The 24,865-nt window shown below is 43.6% G+C and overlaps 1 protein-coding gene across 1 annotated transcript; it reads left to right on the top strand.

Annotated features, from left to right (window-relative positions):
- Apoltp (Apolipoprotein lipid transfer particle) lies at positions 1 to 24,865 on the top strand. The gene is made up of 21 exons (XM_032437722.2): positions 1 to 118; positions 10,091 to 10,261; positions 10,440 to 11,194; positions 11,431 to 11,590; positions 11,662 to 11,905; positions 11,979 to 12,811; positions 12,874 to 14,576; positions 14,652 to 14,995; positions 15,051 to 15,261; positions 15,316 to 15,674; positions 15,731 to 17,696; positions 17,767 to 17,925; positions 17,986 to 19,529; positions 19,595 to 20,213; positions 20,285 to 22,550; positions 22,618 to 22,787; positions 22,864 to 22,962; positions 23,029 to 23,588; positions 23,674 to 23,874; positions 23,934 to 24,624; positions 24,681 to 24,865. The coding sequence occupies exons 2-21, from the start codon at positions 10,183 to 10,185 to the stop codon at positions 24,732 to 24,734; spliced, it is 13,017 nt and encodes a 4,338-aa protein (XP_032293613.1). The 5' UTR covers positions 1 to 118; positions 10,091 to 10,182; the 3' UTR covers positions 24,735 to 24,865.

The following is a 24,865-nucleotide window of genomic DNA, read 5'->3' as shown; positions in this document are numbered from 1 at the left end:
CTCAGCAGTTGGCAAGCAGCAGCTCATTCGTATTTGCCGCTTCGTGCACAGCGGACGCAGTTCAGAGTGGAAGAGTCGAAAGTCGAGAGTCGCAAAGGGTTCGACGCGTTAGCCGGAAGTAAGGATAATTTTGCAGTTGTTGCCCGTACGGGCTCTTGTATTTCATCCTGTTGCGCCGTCGCATTGTTGACGGCTAAGCCGTTACCCGACAACCGTTTAAAATGGCGCCAGTTGCATACAACAATCGCGTGTCCAACAGACCGGAAGTGCTTTCAGGGCTCATTAATGAGTTTCTTCTTTTTTTTGCCTCGGCCAAATGCATTCAAATGTGAAAAATCGTGTATAACCGAGTGGAAAAACTGCCTAACTACCATTAAATCCAAAGATATAACTTTGAAAAACGTCCGAAACTATGCAAAACTTCAACAAAAACATAAAACTGCAGCACACTCACGTTTTAATTAGAAAACCTGGAAAATAACCTTAAAAAATTGAAAAAGTTGCCACATGTGAACGAATTTTTTCAACAAAAAAATCAACGTGTTAGCAGTGGCATCAGTCATAAGCCGATAAGACAGTTCAAAAGTTCAACAATGAAAACTGAAAATACTTCTATAAAAGTTTTATAAATATGAAATTATCGCTGTGTGTCTTGTCTTCCCTCTGTGTTTTTGTGTGATAACAAACTGCGAGAGAGATAGAAATAGACAAAGCGATTGAGTGCTCAACAATATACTACAATCTTCTCGGTGCAAGAATCGAACGAGATGCAAAATTTATTGCTCACATGTGCCTCAGACAAACAAACAAGAAATATGCAAAACTAAGCAAAAGTGTGTTTCAACAAATTGAAAACGAAATAGTTCCTTGCAAAAAGTGTTCTATTTGCATTGAAATATAATAATTGGCAAAACGTGCTAATGTCTACGCTGATAAGTGCTTTTAATTGACAGAATGTTTCAATGGGATCAAAGCAGCTAAGTGAAAGACACATCAAATCATTTTTTCGAAACTGTAAAAGTGTATTTAAAGAATTTCTCTCAATTTAAATTTGACAAGAACAACTGCAATTGCATGCACATCTTTGTAAATGTGATGTTTTTGTAAATAATATCTATTCGATAATTTATTTTAAGAGTCTAAGGAACTTTTGATGAAAACTCGCTGAGAATCATTTACACAACCCATTTTGAATAGAAACCCTATTATTAAGATAATTATTAAATGGGTATTACTATAAGAAGAATCTTATCAATATGGAAGTCCCTTTGAAAATTTAAGCGGAGATTAAACCTTACTTTTTTAAAAATAGTTTCCCTAGCTTAATGAACACTTAAATAAAAAATGAACTTATGCTGATTCTAATAGAAAGTCTTCGGCTCATTAAAAACTGATTCATGTCACAAAAAAAAATACAAATCAGAATGATTAGGCTTTTTCTAAATTTAAATTGATAAATATTCACATTAAAAGAGCTGATTAGCAACATAAAAGCCCCAATTGATTTCCCTATTTAGCATTGTTTTTCTAATCAAGTTAAATATATTTCAAATTATTTTCACCATAATTAAACAGATTTTCTACACCAAACTTTTCACATATGCATGTGTTCCGAATAAGTTATGACTGTTACTGGCGCATAAGATAGTTATTGCCTGAGTGCTTCACACCCTCTTAAGCTGCTGTCAACTGCAGAATACATGCTACATGTTATACGTACGTATACGTGTGGAGCACTTGTTCAGCAAGCCAACTAACTGCAACTCGTTCACTTTGCTTAAGTTCCCAAAATTGTGCGCACAAGTGGCAAAAAGACAATGGAACCCAAGTAAAAGACAGCAGTTCCAACAAAGGAGCATGCAGTCCCATTTTTTTTCCCCCCATTCAGGTGTGTTTTTTTTCCGGTTTCACGCGGCGTATGATTGTTGGGCCGAAAATTGCATTGCAGTTTGCGCTTGTGCGTGTGTGTGTGTGTGTGTGTGTGTGTGTGTGTGTGTGTGTGTGTGTGTATTTTCCCTACATGCGAAAGCGAAAAATGTTAAGTGACATTCAAAGATGCAGTTGTGGAAACAGGTAAAAGCAGCGCCCCAGGAAAAAATAAAAGTACATGGTTTTTCCTCTTTGACAAATTCGTCGCCTTTGTTCTGTGTTCTTTCATCGTATTAAAGCTAGAGCCACAGGCAATTATTTAATTTCATGGTGAAATTGCCCACTTGTTGTTCAGGAGTATTTTTTCTTAATATTTGTGGGCAACATTTGACATAATTTGCGGCTGCCGCAACGTTGTCTGCTTAGCGCATCAATCTACTTTAACCCAAAGGGCGCTAAACTATGACGGCAGGGTTGGAAAAGCGTGTAGACACGTGGCGACACATTTAACTAAGCAGGCAACACCTTGGCGGAAAACAGAAATATGCTCACCCCGGTCTTACGACAAGATAGAGTGATGGATTTAGCTGTGAATTTGCCGAAGGAACTAGCTGAGCTGTGGGCTTAATGTGAAACGATTTGTGTCATGTTTGATTTAAGGCAACGGCTTAAACTAAGCGGAAGTTTAAGAAACCATGAGAATGCTCACAAAAATGTTTAATATGAATAAACAGAGTGCTCGATGGGATTTTGGTATAACCCGTAGACAGGACGTTATAGAAGTATGGTTGTCATTACTTCTATCATAGTTTCCATTGAAACTACGAAATATACTGAATTCTGTGTCAAGCAAAAATGCCTTTGCATATATAAATACATCAAGTATATTAACACAAACTTTTATTAGGGGAAATAAGTAATTCAATATGATTATATGCTCTATGATCGCCGTAACTGGCTTGAAACATCTTTAAAAATGAAAGGTATCAAAAGAACTTGATCTTGATAAACAGGATATATATGTTTCAAATTTCAACTCTCTTACTCTTATAGTTTCCAAGATTGAAACAGTTTTACAGCCATAAGGGCAGGCATGCTTAAATGAGCTTTACTCGTCGTCCTGAGCAGAATATATTTGCACACTTGAGGGAGAGATATGCTATACTCTGCCAGTTAGATAAATTTCAACAAAATTATCTGTACCAAAGTGCCTGCTAGCTAATATTAATAAACGAGAAGCTGGTATCAGGAGTTTCAAAAATTTTATTACAAATAAGGAGCAACAAATACATAAATATTTCACGCAATATTTTTAACATTTAGACCAAGCTTCAGCGTATCGAATAACCACAAAATAGTATTAAAAAAATAGCAAAGTTGGCCAACAATTTAAAATTTGTATAAATACCACACACAAAAACTTATGTGGGGTGAGGTCAGAAAAAAAAGATGTACAAAAGTTTGACAAAACTCATATGTATGCGGATAAATGTTTGTGTATTTATATGTTTATAGATTTTATCTAGTTTAACAATTTTAATTATTGTAACAACATTCAAAATCCCACATGATATTTTATAGTTTTTGTTGCTAAAAATGCACATGAATTAGAAATAAATACAGATTTGACGCACAGAAATCAGAGCTAAAAGATTTAAGCATGAACTGTTTTATTAATGCATTTTACGCTTTTCAGAGATCATGTATAAATGTATCACCAATTAAGCCAGTAGGGAAAAGCTCCATTCAATTCAAACAAAAAGCACACATTCCCAACAATAATGAAGCTATTAGTTTGTAGCTTATTAAAGACAACATCCTAATTGGCTTCACTAGATTCAAATTTATTCAGGTAAATAAATATTCAATGTGTACAAATTAAGTAAGTTCACACATAAATAAATATGAAATTTGTAGTGTTGCTTGGCACAAATGCCGACATGAGCTGAGCTGAGCTTAGGGCCAACACATTGGCCAGCTCACATTATAAGCCCCAACATGCAACTAGCCTCCAGGTCCTCTTCAATTACATCAGTTGCTAAGTACTTGTACTATATGCTCTTAATACATACACATACACACACACACACACGTGCACACAAACACTGAGCAGTGTAATTATCAAATGAGAGGATAATTCCGCATGTCTGCGTACAAAAGTTTCGCATAGTTCATTGCACGGGGCTGGGGCTCTGACTCTGGCAAGGGACTTGCTTGCCATTCCCTTTGCCGTTTAGTGCTTCAAATCAATACGCATACGCACTGTTGTACACTGGCAGAATCAGACCCCTGCAAACATTTGCATAATTTGGAAATGCTCACTTAGATTTCGATGCCAGCTCCCGCTTTGCACATTTGCACAGCGATCACAAGGCGAGAACACAAATTATGCAAATTTATTTGAAAAGTAAAAATATCCGGCTACTGTGTTCCCATTGGAGACATGCAGCTGGCATTCGAGTCGGGCGTCTAGCGCCAGGGCCAAGGTGTTCCCAAGCATTTATCGCCTGCCTTGCCAGCAATTTGGCTAACTCTCTGCTCGGGCTTTCCCAGTTTGTCTGGCTCTTTTGGCCTGGCTGTTTGCCGCTTTTATGTGGCTTAAATCGTTGGCATATACCGCCTGCCTTTTCGCCTTGTTGCGTTACTGGCCACAGTCGTTAGGCTACTTAGTTTTTTTCTTGCTGTTTTGTCATGTGGTTCTCGTTTTGGTTAAACTTAGTTCCCATGGCGTTGTAATTAAAAAAAATTATGGCCTGAAGTTGTTAGTTGCGTCTCCGCCAACCCCAGTTTAAAAGTTGTGTTTTATGTAAGCCAAGTTTTCAGAGTTTTATACGGCCTCTAATTGATTTATGCACGTGCTGCTCAGTTCTGAAGCGCTTAAAGGAAAAGATCTATACGCAGAAAGTGTGGCAACTTATACAAAATTCAGCTGGTACTAAGCAGCAATCCCTTGTCGAGGGCCTTCAACCTTGAACCTGCAACCTCCCTCTCCCTCTTTTTCGCTCTGCCTCTCTCTCACACTCTCACTCTCTCTCCCTCTCTGTTTATCTTTTTCTCTATCATACTCTCACTCGCTTTCTTTTTTCCCTATCAGACTATATTGTAGCCTTAACAGCCGCAATCTCGACAAAAGCCGCAGCCGCAATTTCAACAAAAGGTTATTTTTTGAAAAATATGACTGCATGAGTATCTAAGATTCAGCCATAGAAAATTCGTTTTCTTTCAAAGTGTTCACTAAAATCGAACTTGTTGGATTTGAAGAAAAGCAATTTGCGTAACTACCCTCTGTTTGATATCGTTTCCCTTACTGTAATCGAACGCATATTGCCGATTGGGCTATAATTTATACGCATTCTCTTGCAATTTCGCATTGAATACATTCTCCGGCAAATGCAGCTGCAGCAGAAACTGAAAATCACGCCGCTGGCAATTTTAATCTCGTTTATTAGCCATTTTTCAAGTGATACACATAATTTTCAATTTTGCCATTTTCTCGCCCGGCCCCAATGGAAGCGAGCAATGGAACAGAGCACCTGCAGCCGGTACATCTCTCACACTGACACCCACCCACACCCACACACACACCCATACAGACAACCCACACTCGCAATTTACACCCTGGAGCCCTTTGTCCTTATTGAACATGGAAAAAAAATGCATTGCATACATGCAAGCAGGCATTGGGCGGGTTACGTGAAGGCAATGACGAAACGTGGCGCCCATTTGGAAGCCATTAGGACCAGTCACCCGGTTAGCCGGGATGGCCTGCCTTCCTGCTGAACCAACAAAAACAATGGAGCAGCGCCAACAATAACAAGGCGCCTAGGCGCAACGAGCGAAGCGCCCACACTGAGCCAGGTAGCATGGCAAAATTTTGCTGAAAAAGTAATAGAAGCCGCTGCAAACGCATATTGGGTAGCAACATTTTTTGTTTCTCTTCTTGCACAGCGTATTAAAGGGCGGGGCAAAGGGGTCAGCGTTTGTGGCACGAACAGCTTTGCAGTTCTGTGCAACAAATTCATGCAATTGTAGTTGTGTTTGTTGTTCTTATTGTTGTGCTGCACTCGAGCTTTCAATAAGCCTTTAAATAGACATGAACATGCTAGTAACAGGCACTGTTCCCAGCTCCCATGGCAATGCATGGACTTCAATATAATTGGTAGCAGCAACTCTTCAAAGCTGATGCTGATGCTGAAGCTGAAGCTGATGCTGAAGCTGATGCTGTTTGCATATGCAACTTTCTTCGCTATTAGATTTGCGTTCCGTCGCAGTTCCCGACTTACAAACATGCGTATGCATGCATACATGTGTGTGCCGCACGCATGCCACCTCCCTGCCGCCTGGTTGTTTATGCATAAGACCCTTAACTCTTCACCATTGTATCTGCCCCAATGCCGCGCCGTGCTGCAAGTTGTTGCAGCAAACGTAATTGCATTTGGTTGAGAATTTATGCTTGTATACAATTTGGACATTTCTCATACCCTAACGCAGGGCCACATTCAGAGGAACATACAAAAATATTTTTCAATAACCGCTGCCAGCAGTAGAAGGCTGTGTTCTTTAAAAATGTTTCATTTTTATCTAACTTATTGTTCAGTGAAGCTTTTCAATATGTTACATGTGTATAACAACAGATCACTTAGGCGCCGTTTTATTGAATTCAACTTGAAAATGAGGAAGTCGACTTAACTTTTCCTACGACCGACTTTAAACCTAATGTTTTTGATCTTTAAAGAAACTATTTTCAATGCATGGCATGGCAAACAAACAAACTACAGGCTTATAGCTAACATTTAGGATGTTAACGAACATCAAACAGAGCTAGATAATTCCAGCTAGTACGTACTTATTATATAGCTTTTTTAATAGGAATTTTTGTTAGTTTAATCGTTTTTCTTTTTAATGCCCAAATTTAAAATGTAACTTAACAATAGATTTGGCAGCGTACATGCAGTTCGTTGCTAGAAAATATGATATTTTTTTTTGTTGTTTTTACAATCGCTAACAATCTGCTAAAGTTTCTACCTATGTATGTGAACTTGTCTGCTTCCTCCGCCTCCAAAAACAGCTCTTAACTCAACTTCACCTTCACTTGAAAATTGCATTTTCTACAAAAATGTTTGCCAAGCCGGGAAAATGCTACGCTGCGAAAGTGTGTGTGTGTGTGTGTGAGCGTGGGTGTATCCCACTAAAGTGGGTGGGCAAGGAAAATATGAAAACAAATGGCGCTTGGGCTTCTGGCTTTGACCAAACAACCGAAATTTTGTCTGTGCTGCTTGCATTAGGATGGTCAAAGTGCGTTCGACATTAGATGACAAGCGATTTATGTATGTGCACATTTGCTTTTAATGCTTTCTTTACATTTTTTTTGCTTTATTTTTGAAGATTTTATTGGCATGTTTGAGTCAGTGTGAGTACCACTTATTCATTCACAGAGTATGGCCAATTGCCAATAAGCCATTGTCAAGCTTTTTGCTAAAACTATCAGATCAAAAAGTCAGAGACAAAGGGAGGACAGTTCCATTGGAAAAACGTGTAGTATTTAAATAACAATATCATGTCCAGCTTAAGGTTAAACGTGGATACCCTACAAAATTATTTATTTTCCTACTTCGTCTTACTTTGATATTGATTCAAATAGAAATCTGCGGCAAACTTTTGAGGAGTCTATTAATTGTTGTGAAGCTTAATTATGGGAAAATCTTTCCTAAATTTAATATTTTGTGACTTTAGAGAATAATTGTAAATAATTGATCGAAAATAAAGTTCTTGTATAAAAATACAAATTACATATAATAATTTAATCAATATTTTTTTTTCATAAATGATTGAAATGTATCACACAACTTGCACTGCATTTGCTTAACTTACCTTCGTTAAATGCAATAATTGAGTTTTCCTTGGGAATTAGGTGTGCAGCATACCACGCTTAAAGCACATCTAAGGAGAACTTCTCTGATCATTATAATTGCATGGAAAACCACTGAAACCCTAAGCAAATTAACTTAGGGTCTCAACATTTCCATATTACACACTATTTCCATCATACAGTATACATATGTACATACATACATACATGTATGTATGTATATTTTGCACTGGTTGTGATTGCGCGCGCGACAGAAAAGCCGCTTATCTGATTTGCACTGGACAAGAGGCGGCCGGGGGATAACCCGAGCGGGGGTCGCTAACGTATACGCAGATAATAAAATAAACATCGACAATAGAATTATTGTAATAGTTTTTAGCTTGTTTACTGCAGCTCGAATTTCACGAAATTTATACACATGTATTTATTTTCATATGTATGTACATATATACACACATACATAACAGTAGCAGGCACACACACTTTGGCTCTGGGATTTTAATTAGCAATTAATTGTGTTCAAGGTGTGGTAGTAGTATGTTGTTATTGTTTTCGTTCTGAGTGAGTTTAACTTTTGTAACAAATTGTAAGCTTTCCTCTTGCAATTTCGAATATCCAATTATTTTTACAATGAGCACTTATTTCACAATTTATCGAACATGTTGTATGTAAGTGCTGCCCAATTGATTACAGATTTGGCTAATAGAGCGACATTTCCAACACTTACACACGCAGTATGCTGCTCAGTGCATTTGGAAAGCGATTATAATGTACGTCACAACTAGATATGAATAATAAATATCCCGTATTGACAGACATGTGCTTTTAATTTGTATATACTAAATAAAATGAAAGAAGTCTTATTCCAATAAGCTAATATATTATTGTCTGCTGTTATCTTTGCATACATCGATTTGAGACATCTGGCAGCTCTATACTACAGTAAACGCGCGCTTTCGTCTCCTTTCGTATAAATCGTAATTTCAGTGATAAAACTGGCATGGAAACGCAATTTAGCGACAAATCCGTCGTCAGGACGATTTGTAATCATTATTCACCCTTCATGTAAGCACTAGCCCGATGAAATGCAATCTGTGACAGCCGCATACAAACATTTTGACAGACTACCTAAACCAGTCTAAGCTATAAAGAATTGATATGCACACACACTCACACGCATGCACAATCATATACATATATCTATGCTTACGCATGCATGTGAATACTTGCATACATGTGTGTGTATGTATGTATGTATATATGCATATGCAGGTCACATGCACCCGGAACGCACGCCAAAAAAAGTGTTAAGTGCTTTTGCTGTTTCTTGCAGCCCCGCAATCATTGTCAGCAAACATCCAACAGCAGCCAGTAACCAGGACTAGAACCAGGTCTCGGACTGGAAGCAGCACAAAACCAGGAATCCGACCCAACCACAACTGTAGCTACGATTTATATGCATCGCAAAGTGCAAAGAGCAAAACAAACGCGGGGGTGCAAAAAAACTACAACCTTCACAATTTTTTCCCTGCTCTAAAATCAAATGCAAATGCAAACAACAGTTGGCATCAATCGTAATGTCGTAAGTCCCGCAACCCGCCTCCAACCTCCTATGCCCCGATTTGTTCCCACTTTATTGCTGGAATTAATGATGAAGGGCTGCTGCGTTTGGTTGGGTCTTCGACTGATTTTTTTTTATTGTTGGCGGGTTTTATATATTTTTTTTTTTTGATTTGGTTTTCTGTGTTTTAAGTCGAATCAAGTGGAAATTCAATTGATTTGCTTTGGCTTTGCGTCGGGACAAAGTGAAATGCGCAAAAGGCGTTATAATAATGGGCGAATGTTTCCGCCACGCCCACATGCATGAGTAGAGCTTCAAAGGAGCCAGCGACGTGGCCAACAAACCCCAATCAAAGCCAACAAGTGTAAAACTTATTTGAGTGCAAAATCATTTTGCAAATATTACAAAAAGTAACGGCTCGTCTTGCTAGGCTCCCCCCCCCCCCCCCCTAACCCACTCCCAACAACTGAACGATTTATAAATGTGTTTCTGGCTGCGTCAGCATGTCGCCAGGGAAATGCTTCTAGCCACGCCCATTGTCCAATCGGATGTAAAATCTATATAATTAAAGTCGAGTGCAGTTGATAAGCTTTACTGAAACCTAATTTTTGCCTAATGAAGTTTTCATGGAAATTCAATTTGAGTGTGTATTTGTGGGGAATCCTATGTGAGCCGAAGCACAAACCGCAAACTTTAATATGCATAAATGCAATTTGCATTGTAAATCACATTTAAATTGCAATTATTAAAATTGAGTATCAATATTGCTATTTTCTATATACCCTTTGCAGCTACATAAATATTCACCAGCAGCTGTTCCATGTTCGAGCTAAACAATTTCCATATATAACGTTGGGACACTAACAAGCCACGCCCCCCCAGCATGGGCGCAACAAATCCTCCGACAGCTATTTGCCTGCTTTTGGTGCTGATCATAGCTCAGTCTCAGGCGGCAAGGGAAAGTAAGTTGTACATAAATATAATATATGGTTCGAACCAGACTATCAAATGAAGAAATTTTCGGCATATTAAAAATAAAGTAAAATAATAATTAATAATAATAATAATAATTGCCAAATTATTTAACAATTTTGAAATATACAAACTTTAATTGAAGATATTTTGCTCTGCCATTCACAGATCCACTCAAGGATCCGCGAATTTGCGGTCGACCGCAGTGTGAGAAGACAAATTCGAAATTCGGCTATGGTGAAAATGTCTACAAATATGATTATACGGTCGCATTGCGTACGGAATTCGCCGGTTCCGGCGATAACAGTTCCGATCTGTTTTTGAAGGCCAATTTGGACATTTTCTTTCCCAAGGCCTGTGAAGGCTACCTGCGTATCAATACCGTTAAGCTTTACGATAAGCTGCAGGAGATCAGCAATGACAGCGCTGGCTCTGAGGAAAAGCCCATCAAAGATGTATATGACTACTATGATAGCCTAAGTAGCGATACAACACGAGATGATGAAGAAGCATTACCAGACTTCGACAATATGCATCCCAAGAGCAGCGATTTGGCCTTTGACCTGACTAAAAATCTGCTGCGCTTTGCCTTTCACGATGGTCTCATTAGCGAAGTCTGTCCCACCGAGCTGGAGACCCCTTGGGTTCTGAACTTTAAAAAGGGCATCTTGTCCAGCTTTCAAAACACCATGCTGCGCTTCGATGTCGACTTAAATACCACTGAGACGGATGTATCCGGCGACTGTCAGGTGCACTATGCGCTGGAATCCACCGACAGCGCCTATGTGACCATACGCAAGACCAAGGATATATCCTCGTGTCGCCGACGTTATGCCACACAATCGGTGTTGCAAACGACGCCGTACACTTTCCGGGACGACAAGACCATTTGGCCCATTTTAAATTCTCAGAGTTATTGCAATGTAAGTTTCTGAACAAAATACAAATTAATGAAAATATAAGAAAATTTGAAAACCAAGCTATTCGTGAATAAATAAAAGCCAATAATAAATAAAAAATGAACAAGAAATAAGCCAAGTTCATATTCAGATAGGATATTATTTACTTACAATTAATAATCTCCATAACTTTTAAATAATATCTGAAGAGCACTTGCCGAATTTTGAAGGTCTTCAATAACCTTTTACTTTTATTTAAGTTGACCATTGACAACAACGTTTACCGAGAGATCAGTTGCATGGAGAGCCATCTGCTGGTGCCCTTTTCGAATGGCAGCTCTGGCGCATTGACCACCGCGCAAAGCATTCTGCGGCTGGAGGGCGAAGATACCTACAGCATAAGTGAATTTTTGGAGAAAAGTAAGTGGTATATACAATTATATTCTAGGCATCGCTGATCCTATATCATCCATTCCCTCTAAAAAACGCAGATATCGAACTGGTTGAGAGGCGTTCTGCGCTCATCTTTGATCACACGCCGCCTGTTAAGCCCAGCCACGATGAGATCAAGGCAGCCCGCGAGCTGCTGGTCCAAATGTGCGCCGTCGGCTTCCCCAATATACAGCGCGAGTTTATCGATGTGTTCACAAATTTTCTGCAAACCTCGAAGAGTCTCGACTACAAGACGCTGACTGTGCTATTGCAGCGTGCGGCGAGCATCTGCCCACAGGGAAAGTGAGTAGCCTCTAAATGCATTGAACCCAGCGAAGGTCACGCGATAAGGTGTTACTTTGCTAATCAATTGCAGGAACCACGTGCTCGAATCGCTGCCCTATATAGGAAGCACTGCGTCCTATCAAGTGATGCGCGATCAAATTGTGAACGAGAAACTATCCAAAGAAATGGCGCACAGCTGGATGACCTCGCTGTCATTTATTACACGACCTGACCAGGAGACTCTGGAAACCTTCTACACCATTCTAGACTATGCGAGAAACAAACTGGACCCGGAGTACACACTGGGCGCCACAGCTGTTGTGCACAGCTACTGCAAGTATCACGACAACTGCGGGGAGGATCTCAGGGTTGCGCAAATTGTCAATCTACTGGAGACAGAGTTCCTCAGTCAATTCAAAAGATATCGCGGTGATCGCAGGCAGCGCGAGCGTTTGATTATACTGCTCAAAGGCCTGGGCAATATAGGCGTTATATCCGCCCGCTTTGCAGAGCAATTGCAGCTGATTATTAAGGATAATGTGGTCCCAGTGGACATACGCCTGCAGAGCATTCTCGCCTTCAGGCGCGTCAATTGCCTTAAGTATCGCAGCTACTTCTTGGACATCTATGGCAACTACACGTTCAATTCAGAGTTGCGCATCTACAGCTACTTGCAGACCATGCGCTGTCCAGATTATATATACATTGGTGCAATCAAGTCCATACTGGAGCATGAGCAGATCAATCAGGTTGGATCATTTGTTTGGTCTCATCTAACAAATTTGGCCAAGTCCAATTCGCCGGTTCGCATCGAGGCGCAGGGCTTGCTGCTGAACGATGAGCTCGCCGATAAGTTCAAGATGGATATACGCAAGTTCTCGAGAAATTATGAGCACAGCTTGTTCTTTGATGAGTATAATTTTGGTATGTGAATTATGACATTTTTTAATTATATATAATCTTAATTAAATGCTACCCTTTTACAGGCACAACAACCGATGCAAATCTTATTTTTGGCACCGATTCCTACCTACCGCGCATAGCCAGCGTTAATTTTACGGCCGATCTATTTGGCCAATCTGTCAACTTCTTTGAGTTCAGCGCACGTGCCGAAGGCTTTGAGGAGCTGGTGGCCAATGCTTTTGGGCCTAAGGGGCCCTTTAATGGTGAGCTGTTGCGTAAGAAGCTCTCCTTTTTCAATCGCTGGCTGGGCAATGAGAGCGCCGAGGAGGATGACACGTTGGAGAATCTGCTTAGCTTGGAGAGCTTGCGTCTGAAGCGTAAGGCAGCACACAGCGCGGAGTTGGAGGAAGAACACGAATACGAGTACGAAGAGGATCTGCAAGACTCCACGCGATCCAAGCGCAACGCAGACGCCTCTGCGACTGCACGCAAACAGGGCATCGATCGCAATGTTGATCAACTGGGCTACAAGCTGAAGTACGACTACAACAATCCGCGTGCGCAGTTTGGGCTGCGCGTCTTTGGCAACGATCTGCGCTACTACAATATCGAGTCCATGGCCGAGGTGGCGCTACTAATCAAACAGTTTAATCCCCTTTACCAGGCGCAGAAGCTGCTGTCCGGCAAGCCTTTCAGCTATACAAAGTCACGTGTATTTTTAGACGCCTCGTATAGCGTTCCTTTGGCTGTGGGTATGCCGCTGGCTATACACGCGTTTGGTGCTTCTTCTGTGGACCTGAGCATTTCTGGTAATCTGGATAAATTAGACGTTGATTGGCATTTCGACGTGCAGGGACGCTTTAAGCCATCTGTGTCCGTTGATGTCATTACCACTATGCAAACAGACATGTACTGGGGCCAGTCGGGCATTAAAGTCAAGAGCAATTTGTACTCCAACTCAGAGGTGGAGGCCAACTTGAAGATGCGTGGTCGCAATCTTATTTCCTTCTCCTTCAATCTGCCGCAGGATAAAAACGAAATCTTCAGCGCACGCTCTGAGCTGCTGGTGGTTAAACACGATCAAGATTTGCCCCAGCCTGGTATTGAGAAGCGCAGCTCCAATTCCACGTGCACCTGGCCCGTGCTGGACAGTGCCATTGGACTGCAAATGTGTTCGCATTATAGTGTGCCCGATCTGAGCAATGCGACAGCCGCTTATCCCAGTTTGTTGCTATCTGGTCCGCTCAACTTTAGTCTTATACTCAAGAAGTCCGATTTGACGGCCAAGAAATATGTATTTGAGTATAATTGGGATCAGCAGGAAGAGGAGAACAACTTTACGCTAGTGTTCACCACTCCTGGCTCCAAAATACCACGCATCCTGGTGGCCAATTTGACAAGTCTATCGAACGCCTTCAATGCATCGGTGGCATTCGTCAATGGCAAGAGTCGTGCATCCGCCGGATGCAGCTATGATGGCAATCCCGAATACAGGCGTCTCGATGTGTATCTGGACAACAATGGTAATCGATCACTGGATCTGGCCATGGAGCTTAGACGCTATCAGGACTTTACGGCCTGGATTTATAAGCCACGCATGCTTTTGATCATCAATGGTGTCAAGATTACCGGCGTGGTCGGCTCCATCAAGATCAATGAAAAGAACGGCATCAAGCAGCACGACGTGGATCTGTCCTTTGAGACAAAGAAGCTGCAGGCGCTGGTCAGCGGCAACATAGTACAAAGCGAAGTCACAACCTCCACAAACATGACCGTGAATTACAGGGTAAGTGCAGCACTTTGGCATTGGTATAAGCTGCTTCAATGCTTTTGCTTATATTCATTTCTATTCGATTTGTAGTTCCAGGCAAGCAAAATCGAAACTATTAACTTTGCCGGTCGTCTAGTCAATAATGGCGATAAATCGAAAACTGAATATCGTGGAAATGTGAAGCTACGCACAACTGCCTATCCAAAACTGAACTTTGCCTCGAATGCCACATGGCTCAGTCTACAAGGACATACCGAGGGCGTTCTGACCTACAACAATGCACCCAACTATATCAATCCTAACCACACCAGCATGGTGCGAGTTATCTTTGCGCGTTCTAGCTCTGAAGATGCAATTTTGGAGGGCTCGCGTACACGTGCCAGCTTGGAGCTAAAGCTGCCCAAATCGAAGATCGACTACCGCATATTGGTTAAGTGGGTAAATTCGTAATTGCTAGCGATCTGCTTTACATAGCTCTTCACTTCACAGGCATGAGGAGCGCAGTAAAAACGGCACCGAGCACAATGTTATCGTGGGTCTCAAGTATGCGCCTGAAAAGGAGATAACCGGACTGTTTTCCGTACACTTGCCGCGTCGCAGCCTCTTTGTGATTGATGCCTACATGAATGTGTCTGTACCGGAGTTTAATTCCTGCACAGCTAGTCTGAAAGTCAACGAAAAGGCAACCAAGGATTATATGGTTGGTTATGCGTAGTCGAAGCAACATTTAACTACAGTTATTTTATGGCTTTAGGTTTTTATCAATGGTTCTTGGTTTACGGGTCACTCAATCGCCCTTAAGGGAAACTACAAGGATCGCAGTTCGCGTGTGCAGGCACTGCATCATTTGAAAATGATCGTGGAGAGTCCCTCGTTTGAAACGACTTCGCTTAATATTGTTTACAGACGCAATCAGCTGCTGATCTTCTACGATCTGCAGGCCAAATACGGCAAGGATCCGTACGGACTGACCGTTCAATATGCATCCAATGCTCATAATCGCAATTCCAATGCCGAGGTGCGCTTGAAGGTCAAGGAAAAGGATTATTGGATCAATTCAAAACTGTTATCGGAGCAGCCAAAGCTGTTGCAGCTGGAGATTCACATGGACAAGTAAGTTGAAGCCACAACGCCAAAAGTCGGCTAATTTGCAATTTATATTTCACTAGAATACGTGATGTGCACATCAAAGTGGGCCTGCTGAACATTGAAAAACGCAAGGAACTTTCCCTAGAGCTGAAGTGGGATGCCAATCGTGATCCATCGGAACGCCTAGGCCTGCTCGTCGAGTATAACAATCCGGGCAATAAGCATTACGACGGCAACATAATGGTAACCTATCCGGAACGCACAATTAACTGCGGCTTCAACGCCTACACGGGTGGTCCCACGTATTATGGCAAGGCACATGCCTCATGGAGCATAACCGAGGTTATTGAGTTCAGCTATAATGCGGGCATTATGCCGGGCAAGACACTGCACAACTGGCTGCACGCGGAGATTAACACACCCTTCGAGGGCTGGCGTACGAACACGCTGAGAGCTGGTGTTTACAATAGGCATAACTTGATATTGATTAATTCAACGCTTTCCTGGGCGGAAGATCAGAAACTGCAGCTGGGCTATAAGAGCGATTACGACCTACGCGATCAGCTTGTTAGCTTTGATGTGCGCTTTGGCATAAACAGCACCATCAAAGACATACCCACCATTAATGTAAGGGTTGTGCACTGGCAGGATCCTAAGAGAGTCGACACAGATCTCTATCTAAGTTACAAGGGACAGAACGATACCTTCAACACCTACAGCATCAAGTCCGACTGGGACTTCATACGAAATCAGCGCTATCAGAATATCTCCGGCACAGTCTCACTTGTCAGCCCCTTCGAAGGTTATCGCAAGGGCGGGCTGGCGGCCATGTTTATGCTGAACGATCAGCGCCAGGTGCAAGGAGCAGCCTCTCTGGAGTTTGAAGTTCGCGAGTTTACCCTCACAATGGATGGGTATGTGAGAAAGTTTACGGATAATATGCTTATCATAAACATAACAACACCGCTGGAGAAGTTCCGCACCATACACGGACGCCTCGGATTAAATGAGAAGAAGCGTCATGCTGTGGCGGAGGTGCGAGCGCCAACTGCAGCCCTGGGCATCGAGGCGTTAGCGGACATAAAGAATCTACTGGACTTTGACGTTAAATTGAGTTTGGCCACGCCCATTGAGAGCTTCCAGCAAGCTGCCATCTTAGCCAAAGTAAATCCAGAGCGCGTAGACATGCGTGGCATTTGGAACAATGCGACCTTGGGCTTTACTGGAGTCTGGCATATGGACAACTTGACTGATTTTGAATACTCGTATCTGGTGTTCACGCCATTGGTGGGCTTCGAGGAGAACGGATTTATTGTGCAGCTACTCAAGCGGGATACCTTCATCTTTAAGCTTCACGGCAAACTCTCGCACTACAAGCTTGGCGTCAAGATCAATGGTAATCCCAAGCCGAAGCTGGTCAATCAACTGAGCAGCCAAAAGATGCTACTGGACTTGCACTTTGACGATGATTTCCAGCCACCCAAATCTATAATAGAAGAGGGTGAGGAGGAAGACGAGGATGAGTACATCTCGTACTTTGTCAACTTCCAGGTGGACACTCTGGCCTGGCCCACCATTATTGGTGAAGTGGATATACAAGAGAACGTGGATTTGTATTTCATTTTGGGCAACGTGCAGCTACCCCAGGGTCGACTTGATTTCAGGGATCGTCTGTACTATCCCGACTATATCAATGTGCTCAATGTGCTCACCGTGTCCACACCGTTCGACGCAGCCAAGGACTTGAAGTCCATATTTCAGTATCACATTGATTTGTATTTTAATTCGTTCTATCAGCGCGTGCACTTCATGATCAACGATGTCCAAACCCAGTCACAGGAAATGGGCTTCGAGCTAAACTACACTAAAGTGGTAGACAATGTCAGGCCCAAGGCTCACAATGTCCAACTAAAATTAGTTACGCCGTACGAGCAGCTGCCAGAAATCAACATCAATGGCAAAGTAGAGCTCGATGACAACGCCTACAAAGGCAACATTACCTCAACGACAGCTCACACACATCTCTCCCTAGCTGCCGCTGTAGAGGTGAGTCACAAAATGCCCTACCTTCCTGTTTTTATATAAACTGACTCAATAATTCCGAAATTCCCTTTAGAACGAAGACAATTTCCTGGAAACCTCAGTGGGCATCTTACTGGAAACGAACGTCATTCCGCATTATGCATGCAATGCCTATTTTAAGAAGGACTTTTCTGCTGTGGATAATATTATTGACATACGCTTCCAGGTCACTGACAATGGCAATGTCAATAAGGTGACTATCCCGAAGGACCTTTAACATAACCGCCCAATAACTTGTCCCAATCCTCTCTAGCTGCACATTGAAACGGATTGGCACACTGATCCAGCCTATTATATCAACGTCAATGGCAAAGTGCATACCACAATGCTGCCACTGAAACTGGCTTCCACGTCAGTGCTGGCGACGAAAGGACCTAGTCCACAGCTAAATGTCGATTTGAACTTCCTAAGTCGCGATGGTCAGAGCATTTCGTATGGTACTCGTGCTAACAAAAAGAAGGATGTGTTCAATATTGAAGTGTGGACACCGCTGAAGAACTACAGAAATATCTCGATGCATGGCACCATTGTGCGCAATCAAAACGATCCGAAACGATATGATGTCATCGGCAACTTGTATCGCAACATGGCCACCTATGATGTTAAGGGGGTCGTCCGTATGATTGATACCCTGCCTATAGATGTCACGCTGCGTGTCCAGCCCAAGTCAGGTGGTCGTGATGGCGTCATTGAGTTGAACATACAAGAGGCAGGCCCGAGGAAAATACGCTTCTCTTTCAGCGCCATTGAGGATGGCAAAATGTGCCAGGTATCTGGCGGATACAGCGTCAGCGGCAGCAATGGACCAATGGACTTCTCTGTATTGGTGGAGAGCACCGAACCGGAAATAGCGCGAATTAATTTTTATGGAAATCTGGTGCCAAAGGAGCAGGGACGCGTGGTGGGCGATGTGAACCTGCAGACACCCTGGAAGCAGCTGGGCATCGACTCGGTGCATCTTCACTCCGAGGTGGGTGTACACGCTGACGGGGGCAAGATTATTGGCGAGTATCAGATTGGCAAGCATATTGGACGCGGCAGCTGCTTGTGGTCTTGGATACTGGCCGAGAATCTGCAGCTTGTACTGGAGAGCTACATGGAACGACCTGAAGCCCAGCCACGCATTGTGCACGCCAGCGCCAGATACTTAAATCCAGGCAAAACATTCCAACAGCTGCAAACAGGCGGACGTCTGAGCGTCGATTCGAAATGGAATCTTGATGTGAACGGCAGCTTGCACTACAAGTCCACGGACGAGTTTGATTTCGATGTGCTGACCCAACTGCCCCTGCCCCTTGGAGATACTCATAAGCTGAGCTGCAAATATCGCGGCAATGTTATAAGCAAACAGTTGACAGATCCCGATATCTACATCTTGGGCGGATACGAGGCGCTGGAAGCGCAGCGCACGCTCTCAGCGCATCTCAACTATCACAATGACACAAATGCTCTGAAGGGCTTGGCTCATGTGGAGTGGGGTGTGAAGCAGGATATTTCGATAGTGGAGGGTGACTTTACCCTGCTGCAGAAGCAAAACAGTCGCAGAGAATTCGAAGCGAAGCTGACAACACCCAAGTTCAAGGGTGAGCATACATTTGGACTCAGCGGACATTATGACAAGCCCAATGCGGAGTACCATAACTTGGTCTGTGCACTGGACTATCCGGCAAGTCGTCGCATATCCGATCTGGATGTGTCCTTTAACTCCCTGAGCAACATGCATGGTGCAGTAAACTCCAGCACACCCTTCCTGAATGTAAGTTGGTTCAAAACAGACTTCGAGTTCACCACTAAAAGGTAAGTTAAAACTAATTTTAATTAATGAACTAACTGACGGGACCAATCTTGAACCTTTTTAACAGTGGTCACAGCTATCGTTACGTTCGCTGCAATTGGCCCAAGGACAGCGCTTTTTTCAAGCTGAGAAGCAACTATGACAGCGATAACACCAACCACAATCTCAATGGCAACATCGAAATTGAAGTACCATTGACCACAAGGCATCGTGGGGATGTTTCCTACGGTTTGCAGGAACGTCCCAACTTGGATTCGGGCAATCTGAAGGTTGTCTACAACACACAACAAATACTAGACGGCAAGTATAAGCGCGTGGAGATACAAAAGCATCCCATCTACAAGGACACAACGGACATTACCCTGGAGAATGATATGAAGCCTCTGGGCATACACTATGTGAATTCAAGGGATATGCGGAATCCGGCTGGAGCCCGGGATATCAAACACATTGAACTCTTCGAGCTGCGCAATACGAAAAACTTTAATCTAACCGGAGAGCTGCACGTGCTGACTACTCTCACGGCTCAGGAGTTCAAGGTTGTGGCCGTACATCCTAATCGTGCCGTCGTCCTGACCACAAGGTACGAGGATGTCAATCCACAAGTTGTCAAGCAGCACACCAAAATCGAGCTATCGGAGACAGCCTGGATAGGCTACAACCTGGAGCTTGGCAACTTTAGCACGGTAAGCGGTTTGGGAATAATACACAAAAAATTATATTAAGGCTAATAAGCACTCGATTTAAATCTTTTCAGAATGGCAATGAATCGCAGCGCTTTGCACTGGAACTCTTCTATCCCAAACGCAATCTGTCCGCGTCTGGCTGGTATTACCTTACCGACAAGAATTTCAATGCGGACTTGGCCTTGAAATGGGCCGGCACTGGACGGTATGAAGAGTCCAGAAATATTCGCAGCAACTTCCATTGGAATGCGGAGCCTTTGCGTAAGGGAGATCGTGATCATCAAATATTTGTCTGGACAGTGGCTCATCCATACCTCGAAAAGGACATCGATTGCAGGGCCATATACTATCGTGGCTTGCGTGATCTGCTTCGAGCGCATCTGACCATCAACTACTCTGACAGTCCCGAACAGTTAATTACGTTGGGCGCACAGCTGCGGGACCTATACCATGAATTGGGTCACACAAACTACACGTTCAAGCTGTATGGCTATCATCCGGCCTCTGAGCTGGACGTAGAGCTAAATGGCACGCTGGCCGCGCGTCCCTCATACTACAAGACGGAGTCGACAGCGCACTACAAGCGCGACTATTCCCCCATGTATGGCAAGTTCCTGGCTCTGCTGGATCTCAATAAGCGTGAGGTGGAATACGAACGTCGCTCACCATACCACACGGTCCGCCTGTGGCTGCTGCCCACCTCGCAGTATCCTATATATGGCCTGAATGCGACTATTTGGGATACACCCGACACCAATCACACGGGCTATGTCTATGTGAATGTTGCGGAGCGTAAGGCACGCATGGACTTCAACCTGACAGAGGATGCCAGCCAGAATCTGCAAATGGTGGGCTATATACCCGACACACGCAGTGGTTATCTGGACATCTGGCGCAACTACGAGGAAATCCGCATTATTGATGTGAGCTCCTATTTAAAGATGAACCATTCTCGTCTTATCACGGGTCGCTTCCACTGGCGTCCGAACATTAAGAACGAGCTGCGCGAGAAGATCAATGGAGTGGGTAATTCCATATATAACTCCTTCTCCGATGGCATTGATTTCTGGATTAAATCTGTCTACTCCGAATCTGTGGAGTCGGTAGGCGTCATCTGGAGCACGGCCAAGGAGTACAATAAAAAGTTCGTTGACGACATAAGTCAGCTAAGCGTATTGGAAGAGGATCTGAACGATTTACGCCTGTTTGTTAATCAGTCGTATGAAGCGAATGATTTCTACATTAAAAATGTGGTCAACTTTACACTGACCATTTTGGATGAGCTGGCCATCAGGGATCACATTGAGTCGCTGCCAAAGATATTCTCCGAGCTGTGGCAGGCCATGGGTGACTCAGGCAAGGCGCTGCGTAACAGCATTGTGTGGCTGATAGATACTATAAAAACGACCTACAACAATGTCCTAGACGCAATCAGTCGCTTCTTCCATGGCGAGAGCTTGAGCTACATTTCTACGCTTATGGAGAAGGGCATAGAGAAGTATGACAAGTTTGTGAAGGAGCTGCACATCAAGTTCATTAAGTATATTGAGAACCTGTGGCACAAATTCTGGCATCTGGCTGAGACCTACTGGAAGAATGTACTCAAGCGATTCGAGCCGCACATGTTTAAGATCATCAGCTTTATAGAGACAAGCGCTTGGGATCTGAGCAAGGAGGTGTTTGACTTCATATACAAACGGACCAATGAACTGGCCGAGTCGCCCTATTTCAATAAGGTATCCAGTTTTACTGCCGATGCGGAACGCTTATACAGGGATATCCAGGCGAACGATGCCATCACGAATATTAAAAAGTACTCGACGCTTGCCTGGAACTTTATCAAGGAGAAGTACTTTAAACTGGTGCCATTTGGCGCCGAGCTGAACGAGGTGCTCACCGAAATCTGGCAAGAGATCAAGGAGCTGCAGAAGATCGAACAGGTGCAGATCGTCGTACAAAAGTACAACGAAATTGTGGCCAAATTGGAGTGGATAGCCGACGAGCTGCAGCTAGAGTATCGCATTCATCAGCTATACGGACTGTTGCGCAACAAGTTCCGCACCTATACAATGAATGCCTTGGAAACGGCGGACATGTACAGAGAGGCCAAGACCAAATTCGTATTCGATCCGGAGGTGGGCGTTATTGATCTGGAACAAAAGCTGCCCATGTCCTGGCATGCGTTCAATGAGACACCCAAATTCGAGGAGATTCCAGAGTATAAAATGCTTTCCAAAGTTCAGAGCTTACTAAGCGAAACAAACTCGTCCATCATCATGAAGCTGTACAACATGCGCGCCCATCTAGATCCCAAGACCTGGCTGCCACCCTACTACTGTATGTAAAGCGATATTTAGCCTAGAACCTAAAGTAAAGATTAATTTTGAACTCTTTGCCCTTACAGCACGCGCTTTGCTTATCGACTCACGCCACTATATGACCTTTGACCAGCGTTTTGTGGGTCTTAATCTAAACTTTGAGCAACTGGCGAATGGAGGACGCAATGGGCAGTGCAGCTATTTGTTGGCTCACGATTTCTTCAAGCGCAACTTTACTCTGCTGCTGGAACCAGCGGTAGGATAATTTACTTCGACTTTCTATACCCTAGCATATATTTCAATTAATAACTAATACTTGATTATCTTGGCAGACCCAACCGCTGGCTGGTCGAGAAACAGGGGACATTTCCACGCGCAAGCTGAGTTTCATAGCGAATGGACAGTTTATCGAGATAGATCTTGGCACGGATGTAAGCTATGCATGTTGAGGACTCTATCTACTCGTAAACTAACTGCTTCTTCACACATATCCACAGCACATTAGCGTCAATGGCAATCCGCAGCCAATATTGCCACTCAAATTGGGAGCGGTTAATATTTATCGCGAGCTAGACATTCTGTCCATAATCTCGGACACACAATTCAGTTTGCACTGCAATGTGCAATTCGATCTGTGCTGGTTCGAGGTGAGCGGGTGGTACTTTGCCAGGACAGCCGGATTGCTGGGCACGCTCAATAACGAGCCCTACGATGAGTACACCATGTCCAACAGCTTGATTACGAATCAAACGCAGCAGTTCACGGACTCCTGGAGCCTGCAGCACTGCCAGCAAACGCAGTTGGCCAGGACTGAGCCAACCAACAAAGAAGTCACCCAAATATGTAACAATTTCTTCCGCTCGGGCATTCTGTCCGCCTGCAGCGCTGTCGTGGAGCCCACACCCTTCTATGAGATGTGCCTAGATCTGGGCATGAAGTCACAGCCCATTCGTCCGGGTCATCCGGCCGTAAAGGGCGCTTGTGCTGCTGCCCTGGCCTATATTGAGACATGTACCACGCTTAAGGTGCCCATGCGTGTGCCGGATCAGTGTATATTGTGAGTAAAGTACAGTGATGCACCCGTCCTTGGGCAATCCACTGAAACTAAAATTAACGCTGCAACTAATTCTTGTTATTTACAGCTGTCAGTTGGCAAATGGCTCGTATGTGTCGGAGGGAACATTTATGGAGCTCAGTGGCGCTGATATTCCACGCAGCAGCGATGTGGTCTTCATTGTGGAAGCCAAATCCTGCAATGAGAATCTCAAGGAGTCCAAGAGCATTATGAGCGTCGTTTCCAGCATTGAAGAGCAACTGCAGGCTGTCAAGTTAACCAACAATCGGTAAGTTCAGCAAACTGAAGGCTTCAATAGCTTATCCTTCAATTGTGTTCCGTTTCCAGCTACGCAGTTGTGGCATTTGGCGGCGTTGCCCCTTACGACAGGCCGCGAAGCATTATCTATGAGCGTAATGTGTTCACATCGAAGCCCGAGCAGCTGGCCAATTACTTTGCGCACATTAATACCGGCAATGGCAGCAGCAGCGATATCCTAATGGCCATTTCAACAGCATCCCGTCTGAACTTCCGGCCGGGTGTATCTAAAACCTTCATCCTGCTGTCGTGCAGCAGCTGCGCGGCTAAGGATATGCGCTTCGATTACACATCCATATTGCAGTTCATGCTGGAGGAGGGCGTCAATCTGCACATTTTAGCGGACACGGAATTCGATTTTGAGCGCACGCGAAAACTGCGCCACTTCTTTGGCCTGGACAGAGAGCTGGTCTACTCGAAACGCTTCCCCGAGGGCGATGCCGAAACACGGAAACAGGTGCACATACCCAAGAGCAATTTGGGCATATGCACACCGCTGGCGCTGGAGACAAACGGATCGGTGTTCAGTGCACGCAAACTGGCGCCGGAGCGCAAGTATCCGATTATGCGGCTTGCTACCATTTTCGCCAAGCGTGTAGCCCAGAGTGCCACGCCTATAGGCAGTCAAACCTGTGAGTGCTCCGGTCATAACTCGGGCGTAGCGTATGTGGCGTGTTCGCCGCGTGCCTTACCCGAGGAAAAAGGCAACCTAGACGAATATGTAAGTAGCCATCGAATCGACATAAGGGACCTGACTCAAATGTTGTGTTTTTCTAGGACGATTTCCCCAACTGGGATTGGGATGTGGACGAGCTGGATGAAGATGCCTAATAGCATTTGATTTAGTTTTTATTTGATTAGATAATTAATTTTACGCTATTTTGGGGCAAAAGGTAGTTTTTGTCAAATAACTCAACAACATTTTGTAAAAATAAATAATATAATGCTGAAAAGTCCCAGAA

The sequence above is a fragment of the Drosophila virilis genome, chromosome 4, assembly GCF_030788295.1.
Source record: "Drosophila virilis strain 15010-1051.87 chromosome 4, Dvir_AGI_RSII-ME, whole genome shotgun sequence".
NCBI lineage: Eukaryota > Metazoa > Arthropoda > Insecta > Diptera > Drosophilidae > Drosophila > Drosophila virilis.
This window is presented reverse-complemented; position numbering and strand designations above follow the sequence as displayed.

Bases quoted from the DNA above. Each gene is read 5' to 3' on its own strand.
- Apoltp (XM_032437722.2), top strand. From the start codon at position 10,183: ATGGGCGCAACAAATCCTCCGACAGCTATTTGCCTGCTTTTGGTGCTG. The intron at 11,591-11,661 runs GTAAGTGGTATA...TAAAAAACGCAG, and splicing joins AAGTGAATTTTTGGAGAAAA to ATATCGAACTGGTTGAGAGG. The intron at 17,926-17,985 runs GTGACTATCCCG...AATCCTCTCTAG, and splicing joins ACAATGGCAATGTCAATAAG to CTGCACATTGAAACGGATTG.